We start from the raw sequence: 16,996 nt of genomic DNA on the forward strand, positions 1-16,996 counted from the left end.
AACTAGTACGTGTCCTTCTCCACAAAAGATTCTTCTCACCTCCTTTGAACCCTCTGCCTATTTCCACCTTCTTTCATAAGGACTTTTTCCCACTAGAACAACTTCACATATTTCTGCTAAATACAATCTCCAGAGTTGCTTTTTCCTTGCTAGCTTTCTAGACCAACTTGCTGGATTTTAGGATTGGAAAATAATACTCACAGAATCAAGGTGGCATGCCAGCAGTAGCAGATACTCATGACTGTTTGTTTGGAACTTAAAAGTGAAGGTAAGAATTAGGATTGTGTTCAGGAGCAGGGAGATCTAAAGAGATGGTTAAAATTACTGCAGTTCAAGACAGAGCTTTGTTTTCAGTATTTCCTTTGTTGAAAACAGCAAATCTCTTGCAAATATGTTGGGGCAATTTTCTTTCCATGTTTAGCTGTACACACACCAGTAATTCTAATGGATTCAGTGTTTTCTTGTGCTATTTATTTTGCCAAGTTTCTTAAGGTCTTTCTTGCTAAATGTAGAGGGCGTTCAGAACAAATATTAAGGCATCCTTAGCTAAATCCTCATGATAAATTTGGCTGTGATATCAAAATAGCTTCTTCATTGTGGACTAATTTGTAATCCCCCACTCCCTGTCATTCCTTCCTATAGCTTCACATTAGAGAATCCTATCACAAGGGAAGCTTGTTTGGGAGCTGACTCTCCAGAGCCTATTCCAAGTCTGAAAACAGACAGTGCTGTCAAGTACAGGACAGATTCTATTAAGTAGAGAGACTTTAAACTGCCAAGTGGATCTTGACACAAGAGAATTTGACCCTACACATAAAAGTTTCAACTCTATTTCTGAAATAAATCTGTGTGACAGTTTTTGGGTTTTGCCTTGTTCAAACGTGCAACTATTTGGTCCACAGAATAACAGTTTAAGTATAGGAACACCATTTGCTAATGTCAAAACATTGTTTATGTACAATTTAATCTCCTGTGATGGTGTATTTATTTGCTGTATACTTGCTTGAGTTATTTTCATCAAGAAATTCTGTCTATGTGTTGCTTTGGCAACATCTTTGCAGAGTTTACAACTTTGAAAAACATGTTGGCATCAGCTATGCAGTCCTTTTAAACAGCTGCTCTGCAGTCATGCTGTTTCAACATGCCACCACACATGGCTGAATTATGCAAATAGTTAATATTAAATGACTGAGATACAAGAACAATTTGTACACTCGACAAAGCTGGTTTGTGGAGTGTAACTTCCATTCATGTAACTGAGTTAGTGTTTGACAATTTAAAGGCTTCAGCATGTTTCTTTAGATGTTTTTTCTTGTATTAAAGGAAGCAGTGGACAGAAAGTATATGGCAGGAGTATTTTAAATGGCTGAGGGGTTTTTTTAACTCAATGCTAATAATTCAGTGAAAATAGAATGTGCATGAATGCAATTTTGCAGCAGGTATGAAATAGGTAAGATTTAAAAAATATTTGTCATTCAGCTATAAAGACAAATTATCCTTTTCTGGTTGAGACATGAGACAGAATATTAATTATATATAAGGCTAATACAGTAACAGTGTTGCTTATTGAAGACAACATTTGTAAAAAGCAAGCAAACAAAAATATTAATATTTTAAAATACATAAAATTGTCTTAAATTTATACTGAAAAGTTTTTCTACTGATCTTGCTTTTCTAATTCTACTATAATGAATGCTCTAAATAATACTACTAAGAGTAACAATAATAATTAATACTTTAAATTCTGTAACTTATTTATTCTGTAGCTTATTTATTACCCCATGTATCTATTACATGGGATGGAGGGGGAACGTTACGAGGTAGGTGTGGTGAAAGATGACAAAAGAAGATGTCCAGTTAATGTCAGAAAATTCTATGGTTTTTCCTTTCTCATACTACTGTACATTCCGAGTAATCTGTTTTGTTCAGGCAAGTATTAAGGAAAGATTACATTTTTAATTCAAATTGTTTTCAAAGCAAATAAATAACTAGGATATCCAAAAAGGCTGCATTTCTATATGTTCTCTTTCCTTTTTCCACACTGGACCTTTCATTTTTCACAAAACTTCTTTTCTATTCTGATCCTCTTTTTGCTGTACATGCTCTAAAGGTTCTTAATTGATTTTTCTTTTCTAATCTGGATATAAGGAAATATTTCATGTAATGTATTTATAAAATTTCTGTGCAATACCTAGTGCTCAAAAGTACAAGTTGCCTCAGTCATTCAAATTAGATTTGTACACTTCCTTAGCCTGAAAAAATAAATGCCTGAAGAATTATTTTCAATGGAATAGAAGTCTAAGTTAAAAGAGATAATGGCCTTCTTACTGCACAGTAAAGGTTCTCTTTTACAGCCTTTAAACAAGACAAAATTTGAGTTGTATAAATCCTCTGTGCCTATTTTATTTTCATACTTTGCTAGGGTTTAAGTAGTAATGTTATTAATTATAGCAAGTATATATTCTTTTTTACACTTACCAATCCATGTTTGGTGAATATAAATTTATTATTAACAAATAAATATTTATAGATTCAAATGTAATTTAACTGAATAACTTAGCATTGTTCTTTTGTGGTTTTATAGGAACTAGCCACAATGAAGCAGATTATTATTACTCTACATGGCAAACACTATGAACAAAATCTACCTCAGTCTCATATTGATGTAAAAAGGGCAACTGGAAGAAGATCAAACCCTTTAGTAAAACTGCTGCCAGAACACGAAGAAGAAAATATATTTACACCTAAGCCAACATTATTTGTAAGTACTATGATAAGAGTAAGTGCCAAAACTTGTTATATTTCTCCTTACTTCTTAAAAAGAAAAATGTGGATTCATCCTTCAGGGAGGTGTATAATTAATTCAGCTCTTTATGGAAAAAGCCAATGTTGAGGAGAAGAATTAGAGTTTGTGATGTTTTTTAGCTATTTGTTTACTTTCAAAATCTTAACTTCACAGCAAATCAGGTCTTTAAAAAAAAAAAAAAAAACGTATTACAATACTGAGTGGCTAGTAAGATTTTAATAGTTGTAGGGATTCATAGACCTTGTAAACTAATTTAAATCTACCATAATTGTGTATAAGTGGACATTGTGCATATCTATATTGAGAAGCAGGAATGAGGAAATAGGTGTATTTCTGCACACTTTAATTGATGTATATTAATGTGCATGTGTGTATGTATCGAAATATATATTAAAAATAGAACACCAATATTGATATCACTTCTGTTGGTACAAAAGCCTGATGTTATAAAACCATTATAAAACCCTGTTTTATTCCTTCAGAAACTAAAAGCTTGGATTTTAATATTTGAAGTGGCCCACTTCAGATTTAGTGCCTCTGGTATTGGAAAGCTTCATGAAAATGGTTTAGAAGTTTCTGATTATGACTGTGTCTGAACTGATAGATTCAAGACAGCCAAGGTGCAATGCTGAATCGCAAAACAAATCATGACTCTTATTTACACACTTAATGATGCCACCTTTCTCTGAGGTGGACTGGGTGTATCCACACTGCATAACATGTGTGCTGATTTGGTCCAAAGAGAAATCTTTTTTCTTCTTTTGTCTTTTTTTCATTTTTTCCCAGTGGACACTTTAATATACAGTGTCTTAAACAATACGAGGTTTGTAGTGTAGCACACCACATAGTGGGTTTGTAACACAGAAAGTAGGAAATGGTAGCATCTCTGGGACATGATGTAAAGACATTGGGGAATTTCAAGAATCAAATTTTGCTTGAATTTCATTATTAGATTAAACACAGGCTTATCCATTGCTGTCTCATCCATCTCTGTCCTTTTAGTAGTGCTAAATCATAGTGCCCAATCTTTGTTTTTGATTGAATTATTCAGTGATCCAAAACATAAGCAAACAGTTTCTGTAGATGATCTGGGGTTTCAGTACATAATCTGTCTTGTATTACTTAGGGATATAGAAACTGTGTAGGAATCCAGAAAAACTGCATTTACATTAAGAAATTGGAACCAATGTCTGTGTGAAAAACTCTAGCCTTTGTAAACTTTGGAGTAGGGAACTGAAAATAGGCAGATGGCACAGGTTTTCTTCTTGGATAGGAAAAAAAAATCAGTAGTCCTGTGAAAATCCTACCAGTTTAGGTCAATTTCTAGAATTCTAAAAGCTTGCACAAATAGAGCAGATTTTTTGTAACTGAAATCTTCAAAATTAATAAAGCAGACCTTTTAATTGTATGCTTTTTAAGTCTTGAAAGAAAGAATGAATAGAGAGCAGTCAGAAAAGGGAACTAGAAAAGAACAAGTTTAGGGACAACAGTGTTCACTAATTCAAGAGATTATACCCAACTCTGGAAGCAGGATAGTCCTTACCTCATTCCACCTCCACCCGATTATTTTTCTTTCTATTAAAACTTAAGCTATTTTATTCTATTCAAACCACCACTGCATTTGCCACAGGCAATCCTGACTGAGTAGCAGTAACCCATAGGATTATGAAGGCAAAAAAAAGTTGCTTACAGATAATTCTCTGCAATTAAAATACCTTCTACAGAGTTAGAAAACTACTGTATTCTTTTATTTTCAAATAATTTTTTTAAGAACTATATTTTTGCATAAAGTGTTGGTCAGTTTTGGCACACCTAAGATCTCTTTTCCAAGATCCATTCCTTTCTCAGCTGGAAGACACAGATGATATTATTTCAAATGAAACCTATTTATGGCACAGTTGATGCTTGTTTTCATTGTGACAGGTTTGGGTTTTTTTTATTATTATTTTGTTTTCACCATATTATCTGCTTTTTATAACCCGGAAGTAGGGAGGTTTTAATACTGGTATGTTATAATAGTAACTTTAAATGCATAATCTTGTTTCTCATATTTGCATTTAAGCAAAGAATTCAACTGTCAACTACATACGACGGAGGGAGACTTGTGTAGATTATTTGAATTGTGTAGATTGCATGCTTTTCTTCTGTTCACTGTCTCACTACATGTTCTCTCTTTTACAGACAAATAAAGAGGCACCTGTATGGTACAAAAAACTGCAGAAGAAAGCTTCACCATAGTATTTCTCAAAATTTATTCAAAATAATCCTTTGGGGACCTTTTCTTTAAAGAAAGTTATTTTCACCATAATGATACCCATTTTACATTAGGTTAAAGCCCATTTTGGTTTTAAGTATTTCTTTTTTTAACTGTTGAATAATCTTGTGTTTCATAAAATAATTTTTCTAGATCTGTCATGTGAATAAAATGTTTGAAAATGATGCATGCATGCAATAATTTTACTAACATTTATTTGAATTTTAAAAGATAAATAAACACTAGTGTATTGTACACATTATAATCCAGGCAGTTAAAGGATGTGTTATTCAGAGTGTTCCAAAAAATGTATGTTTCAGCCTTTTTATATTGTTTTTCCTGGTCCCCACGTTTCATGTCACATTCCTTGTAACTATTCTGGCTAATGGAAATTTTCAAAATCTACATGCATTAATATCAAAGTATATCGTACTTTCTATGAAGGAAATTCATGTCAGCTGGGAAAAAAATTCTTACTGGCCTTGATTTGTAGTTTATCACTTGATGACATTTATATAACCAAACAGGCATTAAAAATACTTTAAAGAAGCAATAAAATACATCTTAATTACCAACACTAATACTTAATGGGCTAGACAGTAGTGTAGTTGCATCAATGTAATAATAAAAATAGAACCATGATGGGTGAGGACTGTAGTGTGTAATGGGGAAATGGGAAACAAACCATATTTAATTGTATGAAAATAAGACCAAAGTCCAAGAACACATTCTGCTTGTTTATTCTACTCCACCATCTATTCTGACTATACAAAAGTTCTCTAATTTTTCAAAGCATTCTTGACTGCATATGGTACGTTTCTATGATTAACGTAAATATAGATCTTTTAAGTACTGCATACTGAAAATATTGCTCAGATTTCATTTAAGAGAAGGTTCCTTTTTCTTAGCACCTTTTTCCTTGACAACATCTCTTAAATTGATTATTTTTTCTAACCTGAACATAAACAATAATTACTTATTATAAAATACTGAGCTATATCAAGCTTATGATTCCCAGATACACTTTTTTTTTCATTTTCCAAACAGTTGAAGCACAGTAATAATTCCTCTGTTCCAGGAAAGCTTCAGTTTCCTTTTTTTTTTCCTTTTTCATGTTCTGAGAGCAAGGTAAAAATGCTGGCATTGCACATCACGGGTTCAAAATTATCATTCTGTGAGTGAGGGAGGCCAAGGCGTAGACAGAGGTGATAATCTTTCATTAGACTAACTGCTGTTCACTGGGGAAAAAAATCACACAAACTTTTGGGCTCATAAAGCTTCAGTACAGTGATTTCTGAGTGACTGGTTTCCTGAAGTCTGGGTTTTATCTAACACATATTTTTATGTGACTAGGATCCTGAACTTCTATCTCTTTTAGCTCCCATATGTAGATACTAATTTTGTAGATTTTAATAGATAATTTATATTATTCAGTCCATAACTGAACATCCTATACTATTCTGTTTGTCTGTTATCAATGAATAATTAATAAATTGTATTAGGTAGAAGGACTGTGAGCTATTAAGCAAGATACTAGTTGGAATCTTAAGTATTTACAATTTGTTTTCCTATGGTATCTTTATAGACAAATTGGTGAGATAAGACTGTAAAGTGGGTGACACACCCACCTGAACAAAACATGATCAACATTGCCATGTCCTGCTGGAATAGTGTCATCCCGTGGCAAGTTCACAGGCAATACCAGATTTGAGGGAATAGTCTATACAGTGGAAGGAAAAGTCTCAGTGGATCTCAACAGGCTGGAAATTGGGTCAACAAGAACTGTATGAAGCTCAACTAAAGCAATTGCAGTCCCACATCCAGGATGTAATAACCCCATATGCCAATACTGCTGCAAAGCAGCTTGACAGAAACAGACCTTAAGGTCCCAATGGACAACAAATGGAATATGAGTCAGTAATGTGCCAGCCAACCACATCCTGGATGGTTATTACCAACAGGATAGCCAGCAGATGCAGGGAAGGGATCCTTCCCTTCTGTTTGGTACATGGGAGGTCACATCTGGAGCCTTGCATCCAGTTTTGGGCTTGTTCAAGAAAGGCATTGACATATTGCAGTGGGTACAGCAGAGTTACCAAGATGGTCATGGGCTGAAAGACCTGATGTAGAAGGGGAGGTGGAAAGAATTGGACTTGTAAATTGTTAATATCAGAGGAACTTGTAGTCTCCAACTACCAAATAGGATGGTACGGAGACAAAAGAACCTGACTATGAGCTCAGAGGTGCACAGCAGTAGTGCAAGAGACAATGGACACCAGATGGAGCACTGGAAAACTCAATTAGCCATTATGAAAAATGCTTTTACTGTAAGGATGGTCAAGTACTGGAACAGGTTGCCTAGAGAGGTGATGGAATCTTCATCCTTGGAGATGTTCAGAACTCAACAGACTCCTGAGCAAACTGCTATGATTGGACCTGACTTTGAAATGAACTAGATGACTGATTTTCAGAATTCCAGTTAAATTACACTGTGATGTTATTCCTAAATAATCTGATTTCAGATATTGACATTTATTCACTTTGTACCATCCAAAAGGCAAAATTCTGTTTAATTCTTCCATGGAAATGCGATACACAGGAATATTTTTACTCTTAGAGAATAACTGTGCATTATAGATTTCTGTGTCCTCCAGGACTGATTTTCTTAGAAGGCTGACAGAAAATTGGGCTTTTTTTGTGGCGAAATTTTATTGATATTTAAACAGTTCTTCAGATGACAAAGTTACTTAATCTGTCAAAGGGTTGTGGTTTTTAGGGTTTTTTATAATTAACAAGGTCCATCTTTAAATGTGCAAAAATAAAAGTAATTTATTAGAATATACTGATAACACACAATGCTGTTGGTAAATTCTTGCAATACATATGGTCCTTGTGTAAATCTCCTCAATATGCTGGGGTTTTTTTTTAGTTGAAGACTGTATTTTTCCTGAGATTCTTCACTAGACTGCAAGGCTATAATTAATTATCTAGGAGGAGACCTTCTAAGCTTCTCATGAGAAAGCCAGAATGTCACTTAAATATAACTATTCAAACGTGAGATGCCTGACATCAAAAATTGATGAAGCTTTTTGCTCTTCATGTAATGAAAAGGCTCAGTTGCAGTACCTGTACAACACTTTTACTGGTGTTCTTTCCCACAAACACAGCTGTCAAATTAATTATTTCAAAATTATTCTTCATGGTCTTTGCAGTCTCTATTGTCACAGGTCTTGTGTCAATGATGTGTGAGTCAAAAATAATGAAGTAGAGAAATTTTGAAGGGTAGTCATGCATTTAAGCAACTTGTGACTGAAGTGCCCAACCCACATAATCATCTTCAGTTCCTCTTTTTCAAACCTAAGGGAGCAAAGCCAAAAAAAATCTCTATCTGCTATTACATTTCTTGGTACATTAAGCAGGTGTTACTTAAGTGATAAGTTTTGTAAATACATGGGTTGAACAGGAAAGAAAGAAAGACAGTGCTTTAGAACAGGTTAGGATTTTAGGGGTTTTTTAACACTGTAATTGCTTTCTCAACTTTCTGTCCCTTGTCTGAAGCCAAGAAGCTCTAGTGTATCAAAGTAATCTCTTGTTTGAGGAAAAAACTGAAAACACAATTGCTTTTTTTAATAAGGACCTAAACTTTTAAGGCTTACTGCTGAATCCTGTGGTCATAATTCACTGGCACTGTAGTTTCTAAATATTTCCTGTACAAAGAAACAATATGTCTTTTTGATTTGTAGTCTTCATTCCCCTCAAGTCTTTCTGTACAAAACAGCAATGAAACCTTTTAAAAGAGGAACATCTGTGAATTCAGATATCAATTGAGAATTTGTCAGTATCACTGGGATACAATTTCCTACCTCTTACACATTAGCTGTTATTCTCTGTTTCAGTTACACTTTTTTGTGATACCTAGTTCCAGCAAAAAAAGAGGAACACTTAACATCTATTAAACCTCTGACATCTGCAAGATGGTCAGACAGAGTTCTTTTACTCCTGGTAGGCATTCATTAACTTCCATGTCTTTGAAAGAAGTGACTCAGAGAGCATGACATTGTGGAAACAAATTACTACCTTTTGAAGAAGTATTTATGTTATTATGTGTATGTGTCTCAATCAATTGTCAGTCTATAGCACATTTACATGAAAACAGATTTATACACAGCATTTGAGTCTGTAGCATCCTGTCATCCTTCAGGGTTGTTCTTATTAAGGAGGTCTACCGAGGAAAGCTTTTCTCTCCCTGTTAACATTACATTTAATAGATCAAATGCCAGACTTCTTACTGAGTCAAAGAAATGTATCCCTGGTATTTTCTTATACCAAAGAATATGAAGAATCTATATTCATTCTCGACCTTTGAAAATGAAACAAGTATCTCTAGAAGATCAAGTTTTGCTTAGTGTCTTTGGGCAATATTATCCCCTTCTTAAATTCCTGGGATTGACTGGGAACTCTTGACCTTTAAAACGCATAGTTCTGCAGCTTAATTAAGGCAGTTACACTTAGGGTATTTCAGACTGAAGCTGGGCAGCAATTGGCAGCAGCTGAGGGTGCCAACTCTTGGGGGGCAGCATTGTGAGCAGAAATGGACAGCATTTGGGAATTGTGGAAGAGTGAGTGGCAAGTACTGCAGAAGCTTCTAGCAGTAGAAGAAATAGGTATGACTCTTCATAGATGTTAGACCCTCTGCAGCTCTTTTAAGCCCTCTGCTGACAGCACAAGAACCACAAACTTTCTTCCAGAGTTCATTTTGTGGAGTTCCCTGTGTTTCTTTCCTCGCTGATAAGTTTTCCATATAAGTAAATACCTGTGGTTTTTGTTTCTTGGTTTTTCTTTTTAGAGAGCAAAAGAGTTCTTTTTCTCAGGACATTTGAACTAGGTTTAAAAAAATCGTGTATTTCAATTAGCTTACCCTTTAAAGGATGGAGGGGACAAAAACTGCCAGCAAATTTCATCCTCATGAAAGGAGCAAATGGCAGAAGTATTAAATGTAAGAAGTTAGGATTGATCATGGAAATAGCCTTTACTCAAAAACTTAACATGTTTTCACAGACTATGTGCCCTTTTTGAAGATACTACAGAAATAACCACAGTAAAAGAGAATGCCGCTTTGACTGTAGCAATAGAATCAACTTTGTTTGACCATGAATAATTGAAGTCTTTGTGTTAATGCTCCTTTTAAGGGAGTAGTGGATCAGTAAATGTAACTTAATTGCAGGAAAAGTCTTATGGATGGAATTTATGACTGTATTTCAGTGCAAGTCTTTTCATTTTTCCTTTTGGTTCAATAGAAAAAGGATTACTTAGATTATTCAGTGTTGCAGCTGAAACTGTTAGCAATTCCCAGTGGTCCTGTTTTTCGTGATTTTAGAGATACATATTGTGGCATGTAAGACTTGCTTTCTTACTCAGTTCTTTAAAAGAATTCTTTCTTTGTGCATTATTGTTAGGTAATGCTTGACTTCTGTGAGGGAATTTACATATGCAGTGGGTTTTAAACAGGACTGTTACCTAAGTGCACTGGTCCTTTTTAGAAAAAAGAGTTGAAAATATTCCCACTGAGTTCTCTCTGAGACCTTGAGAGAGGGTTGATTCTGTGCCCAAGCTTTCTCACGCTCCCCATTGCTGGTACAGGGCTACAGATACAGGAGACCTATCACTCTGTTTCACAGGACTGTGGTTTCCAAGCAGTGTAAACACAGATTCACACATTGTCATCTGCAGCTACATGTAAGACATTCACAAGAAAAATATTACTCATCTCCTTCGTAGTACTGTGGGAAGTCTAAGCAAGGGGAAAATGCAATATTTTCGTGCAGCCTATTCTCTTGCCACCTTTTCCTTCCTGGTTAGCATATAAATAACATTTAGCAAGTCTTCATTTTTGGACATTTGAATGGAAGCAGTTTGCAAGTCCTGCAAGGGGGACTAAGTCCTTTTTTTTCATATACTTCATCAGACATGTTCTGTGTTCAGGTACTGACCTGATAGTTTCTAAAAGAGCATTGGACACCACTTATTTCACATTAATCTTTGTTTTACTAATTTATTATTTAAATACTAAGTCCCCAGAATCGACTCAGTATTTATGAGTAACAGAGTACGTGCCTGAAAGTAACAACAAGCAATAAAGGAACTAATATGTCAATGACTTGAGTCTTACTGAATTAGCACATTCCTTGTCATTTTGTGTCATTTCTTTCATTATTGCAGTAATTAACATTGCAGAATTGCATTTGTGCCATTCATCAGGGAATGGAGAACAATAACAGTGTTTACCAGCAGCAGGAGGGAGCTTACCTTTCTTTCTCAACCCCATGAAATCTCTGCAGGCTAAGCCAGGGTGCCCTCCTACACAATGGAGACTGTCTTAAACCTCCCTTAGGGAAACTTGAGTGAGCTGATTAGATCTCTTGTCCAAGAAAGCCAAATACCCAATCCTATGAAATATAGCGGTTTTTCATTCTGACGCACCATTTCACATCTGGGCAGGCTGAAACCTTTGTCAAATAGATTTACACCATGATAGTAATTCTAAGATAGCTGAGTGATTTAAAAACAAGTACAGAATATTTTCAATCCATTAAACCATGTGAAACTACAAAGAAACAAACTATGTAAAGTTTTATGTTTCCAGCTGCAGAATCAAAAAATTTTCATAATACGATATTATTACTTTGTAGCTGTAAACTGAAATAGTATATATAAATACATATACATTTTTAACATTAAAAGTTAAATTATGGGTTTGATTATTTTTAATACAAATCAAAATATTTTTCTGTGAACATCCATGTTTTAAGGTGTTTCTGGTAATCAGACGCCAATAAAGTATATTGAAATTAATTTTATTTTGAAATATATTACTCTATTACATCATCTTCATAGACTTGTCTGATCTTCTGTACTGACTCCAAGAATTGTCAGATTCAGAAAGGTACAAACTCCCCATGGGTCAACAGTGGACAGCACCACTTTACTGATTTAAATTACAGTCCTGATTTTCATAAAAATACACAGTTTCTTTGATAAGCAAGCTTCCAGATTCACTGGATGTTTCTGGAAATGGTTACCTGATCCACCTTCTCAGCTTTGTTTGCTGTATTCTTTCATGGAAGAGATTTTCTGTGTTCTTATCAGTTCTATGTAATTTCTGAAAACATGAAGATGTAACTATAAGGTTCTCCTGCTTGGGTGCCACTCAGCCAAGGAGATACCAAAGCAGAGATGTGCTGGCATTCTCAGGAATCACCTTGTCTTGCCCTAGTCACAACACCACAAAGTCCTACTCTACACAGAGAGATGACAGCTCTAACATTGCTTCACTCTCACAAAATACCAGTTGTTGGGTTTGGGATACGAACAAGTGTCATCCTGAACACGGATTTATTGGAGCAAAAAATGGAAATGACAAAAATGCTATTGGCTTAACAGCTTTATAGCTTTATAGCTGTTATCCTGCTTCCATAGGAAACTGAGTATGTACCATTTTCCTCAGGTGATGGATAGGATTTCATGTGTTCCTCCCTGCTGAGTATTCACAGAAATTCCCTTTGGGTAAGATGATAATAGAGGTATTTCTGAAGAAAGGAGTGACCTTCAGCTTTGGAAAGAAACTGACAAATGAGACAACATTCAGAGTTTCCAGTCTTCTGGCTTGAGGCACCTTCTTACACCTTCTCTGTACAGTTACTGAACTTAATATACACCTCTTCCTTCTTCATTTTCTGATGTCTACTTTAAAAATACCAGTTTTCTAGATTTTTTTACTTATCCAGTTCTTAAGCACCTGATTCTATGAAATAGTAAGAACCTTTGACAAATATTAGAGAGTATGAATACTGTGACTGCTTAAACACTTGACTTTGCCAAGGATAGAATTTTCCAGCTGTATGTTACAGTTAGGTGCATTTTAATGCAATAAAACAAATTAGGACCATAGCATTTGAGGGAGGGTGGATATTTTAAAAATACAATGTTTTAATATTCAACTAATTATAGAGGGGAATTCCTTAGTTGCATAATTCAGTGTGAATATACAATTTCTTTGCCTGTTTGGTTATTACTTGGCTTTCTGTGAGCACTATTTTCACTCACATGAGACTAGTTTAATAGTACTATAATATCCTTGAGATAAAGAACATAGAGCTGGTTTTGATATTCTTAAATTAGACACCAGGAAAGTTAATTGCCACTGCCTCATACTATAAATAATGTCACCTGGATTGGAAGTGCTGCAATGCATCATTGCAAAATGCTTCTGTTGATAGAACACAGTGGACCAATCTGGTCTAACCTACTATGATTAATTAGCTCCTAGGTGAATTTCACTATCTTTAAATAGTTGTTTTAACATAAGATTTAAAACAGCTGTGATGGATGCAGATGGTATTGATGAAAGACAGTTTGTGCATTTGCAACCTGCTCTATTCACATGGTCTGGCATGTGAAACAAAAGGAAACCATGAACATAAACTAAAAGGAGAAGAGGCAATTTCTTTATCCCTTCCACTTTTACTTCTTTCATTTGTCAGTGAAGTAATATCTGAACCTCTAACTTAAAATTTGAAAAACTGTAATACTGCATGGTAAAACACTTTAAAACATGTAGAACAAGATGTTTATCCTGGTCCTGACTAAATAATACTAGTTTGTTTTCTCCTGTGCACTAAAATTTTTTTCCCACATTACATGTAGTTATGTCGTATCTTTTGGTGATTTATGCCCAATACTGTGTGCCAGATTTATGAATCATTAGGCCCCTTCTTGAAGTGCACAGAAACAAGGTTTTCTAATCATTAAAAGAAGCTTTGTATTTTGTTATTCTACAAAGTTATCAATATGCAATCTAGAGAGAAAGAAGCCTTGTTTTGTCAAACGATTGAATCAACTTTTCCTCTCCTTTATCTTATTTATATCTTTCAGGCAGCACAGGGATTAAGACATGTTGTTAAAGTCTTGCCTCATCCCACTTGCCACATTACCTCCGAGTTCGTGCGTAAGCGGGCTCTGTAGCTTAACTAAGCATGTTGTGAACCGGTCCGGTAAACGCGTTTGAAATGAGCTGTATGTTCATGAACAGCACTCTTCCATACCACAACACAATAGGCATACACCAAACTTCCATTAAGTCACCCAGCAAGAATACTCCTTACAGGTCACATGCGAACATCCTAAAATTTTTAGGTTTTTTTTAATCTAGAGCTGTTCTAGTTTTAAAAAAAGAAATTAACAAAGCACCATTAAAATGTAAAAAGGTTTTTGTATTGGTGTCTTGTTCTGAAAGCATTTATTTTTTATTTATTTTCTTTTTTAATAATTAAAAAAAAACACTTTCAAAAGCAAATTAGAAAAATATTACTGGAAACTAGCTAAGCTGGTTGTAACATATGATTGTAAATTAAATGTCTCATTTTGAAAAGCCATATCTTTTATTACATAAATTAATATCCTTAAACTAGGTGCAGAATAAAGCTGTTTGAATATTTTGTTGCATGCTTTTCCAGCATATTTTGTAGAAAGTAATCTGACACTTGAAGCTGAAGCTATGAGTACCAATATGTTAACTAAGTGCTTCATGTTTTTCACCCCGAAAAATTATTTTCTAATAATTTCAGGTTCTAAATATTTCCAAAAAGGCAAGAAATAATGAGGGGGGGGGGGAAGTAACATTGTATTAACTAGCTGTTTAACTATGTTGAATATTATTTGCCATAATCTATTACTTAATATATGTCTGAGAAATTAAAAACATTCTAAAGCACTTTGAATGCATCCTGGGAATACTATGGTTAACAAAACTAGGGTAAGATATGTAACACTGTCCTATGTCATTAGGTATTTCCTCTTCTGTAACATTTGATTTGACTTTTTAAATGGACATCTTATGTGACTTATTTGAGAAGACAGATATTTCTGTGTGCCAGCATTCTGATGGATGTATGTCACTTCTAAGTGCCTATTGTGAACAGATGTTTGAGCCATCACCAATAACCACTCATTTTTCACCTATCATCTTATTCTAGATTGCTGCAGTGTTGGCAAATCTGTCATTTTCAGGCTATGCCTTACCTAGAGTAAATGAAACAAAACAAACTGTGGAGGCAGTTGTTTCCTTGATGGCTTGAGTTCCTCACGAGGCAAATAGAAACCTCGAAGGGGAACGCAGCTGTGCCTTCTCATTACACCACACAGTTAGAAATGGAGACATTTCCTCATCCAGCAAGATGAATGTTGTCACCAATTCTGTAAGCCCCCAAGTGGACAGGAGAAAGGATTCATGTGCAAGCCACATTTTATCAAGGCTGATCAGCTTCCTCGTAGGGGAGAACTGAAGTCTCTGAGGTGTCTGAGGCAGTCTTTGGTTCATTCATCTTTCTTATTGGTCAGCTTGTGATGGCCACTAAACACAACAGATATTCTGATAAGCTTTTGGCTTCAGTAGTGAGTTCAGATACATTCTTGATTTCTGGAGTTTTGATGACTCTAATTTAAACATTTTCATCACAAAATGTTAAGTGTGTACTGTATATCCTCTTCAATGGAGTGACTGGGATGAAAAATAACACACACCTTTGTAAGTTTTCTTGGGAAGCACTTTTCCAACTTGTGACTCACGCTTCTACTGCAACCTGAGGTAAGTTTTTGTAATCTCTACTTTGCTGTTATCCCTCCTGACAAGCGACATCCAGTTAGCCAGCTCACTTTATGGAAAGATGTTTAATGTGTCTTCACACATTAGTGAGGTCAAACCTCACTTAGTCTTAAGGCAGATGCATAGAAAATCAGTACTTGCTATTGATAGGGTTTTTTTAAATTACTTGTTTGTTCCTAAACTTCTATTCAAAACATGTCAATTGAGTTACCAGAGTATTTTGAAAAATGGTAATGTTCACCTGAGTTATTATTCTTATTATTAAGCAAGCGAGAATCCTGTGGTAATATTAATATCCTCTGACTGACTGAAAATCCTGCTTTTTGCTGCTGCAGCAGCTGTTTATGACTGCAGAAAGACTAGTTTGTTTCTGCAATCATTGGGGGTTTTCTTCCCAAGGGCAGACTGTTTAGATAGACAGGAGATGCTAATTCTTTCTGCTCCTTTGAGCTAGGTTGTCTTCTCTGCACAGATCATGGAAATGGAGCAACAAAACGGCATTACTGGGAATTCCTGAGCCATGCCATCCATATTCTGTAAGCTACATCTGAATGATTCACAAATACTAACAAGAAAGACCACATTAGACCACAATGAAGCAACCTCACCATAGGAGTCTGATCAAGATTGAAATTGTCTAGATTTAACTCCAGTCACTCAACCTCCAGCCTTGATAGATCTTGATATGATAGCTCAAAGAATCCATTTTCAGTTTCTGCTCTATGTAGGCATCCATACTGCACATAAGTTTTAAATGTGTGCTGTAAAAGTCCTAAACGGCTGTCAGTCTGTGAGCTTGTGCTCTTGAACTACTAGGACTTCTTAAAATGTAACCAAGATAACAAGTTTGCTGGTGCCAAGTTTAAATTAATTATACAAGTTTTTGTCTTGGGTCTTTTATTGTTTTTATTTTTATTTTTATTTTTATTTATTTTTAAACAAAAAATAAAAGCAGACATAAGGAGGGGGCGATAAGCAGGAAAGACTGAGAACTGCATTCTTAAAATGAGCACCTCAATTTGCTGCACAGTCCATCCAAAATTCAGGTGTTCCAAAGGAAGCAGTGTCTGCCTCCATCTTGAGGTGCAGCTCTCTCCTCTGGCGACACGATTATTCCAATAGATACTGCAAGTGCAAGCAGGCTCAGCGGCTAAAATATGACAGACTGATTGCACCCCAACTTGAGCTGTGGATGCTGAAAAATATTGAGCACTTCAGTGAAAGAACTCTGTGAGTTACAGTATAACAGCTCTACAAGGTTCACCTTAGATATTCA

General features: G+C 35.1%; 1 protein-coding gene across 1 annotated transcript in view; it reads left to right on the plus strand.

Annotated features, from left to right (window-relative positions):
- PIBF1 (progesterone immunomodulatory binding factor 1) overlaps nucleotides 1-11,686 on the plus strand; it is a 119,044-nt gene extending 107,358 nt beyond the window's left edge. Inside the window, exons 17-18 of the mRNA XM_033053006.2 lie at nucleotides 2,585-2,761; nucleotides 4,988-11,686. Coding sequence (XP_032908897.1) covers nucleotides 2,585-2,761; nucleotides 4,988-5,044 — 234 coding nt within the window. The 3' untranslated portion in view covers nucleotides 5,045-11,686. The remainder of the gene's footprint in view (nucleotides 1-2,584; nucleotides 2,762-4,987) is intronic.
- Nucleotides 11,687-16,996: the final 5,310 nt, after the last annotated feature.

The sequence above is a fragment of the Catharus ustulatus genome, chromosome 2, assembly GCF_009819885.2.
Source record: "Catharus ustulatus isolate bCatUst1 chromosome 2, bCatUst1.pri.v2, whole genome shotgun sequence".
NCBI lineage: Eukaryota > Metazoa > Chordata > Aves > Passeriformes > Turdidae > Catharus > Catharus ustulatus.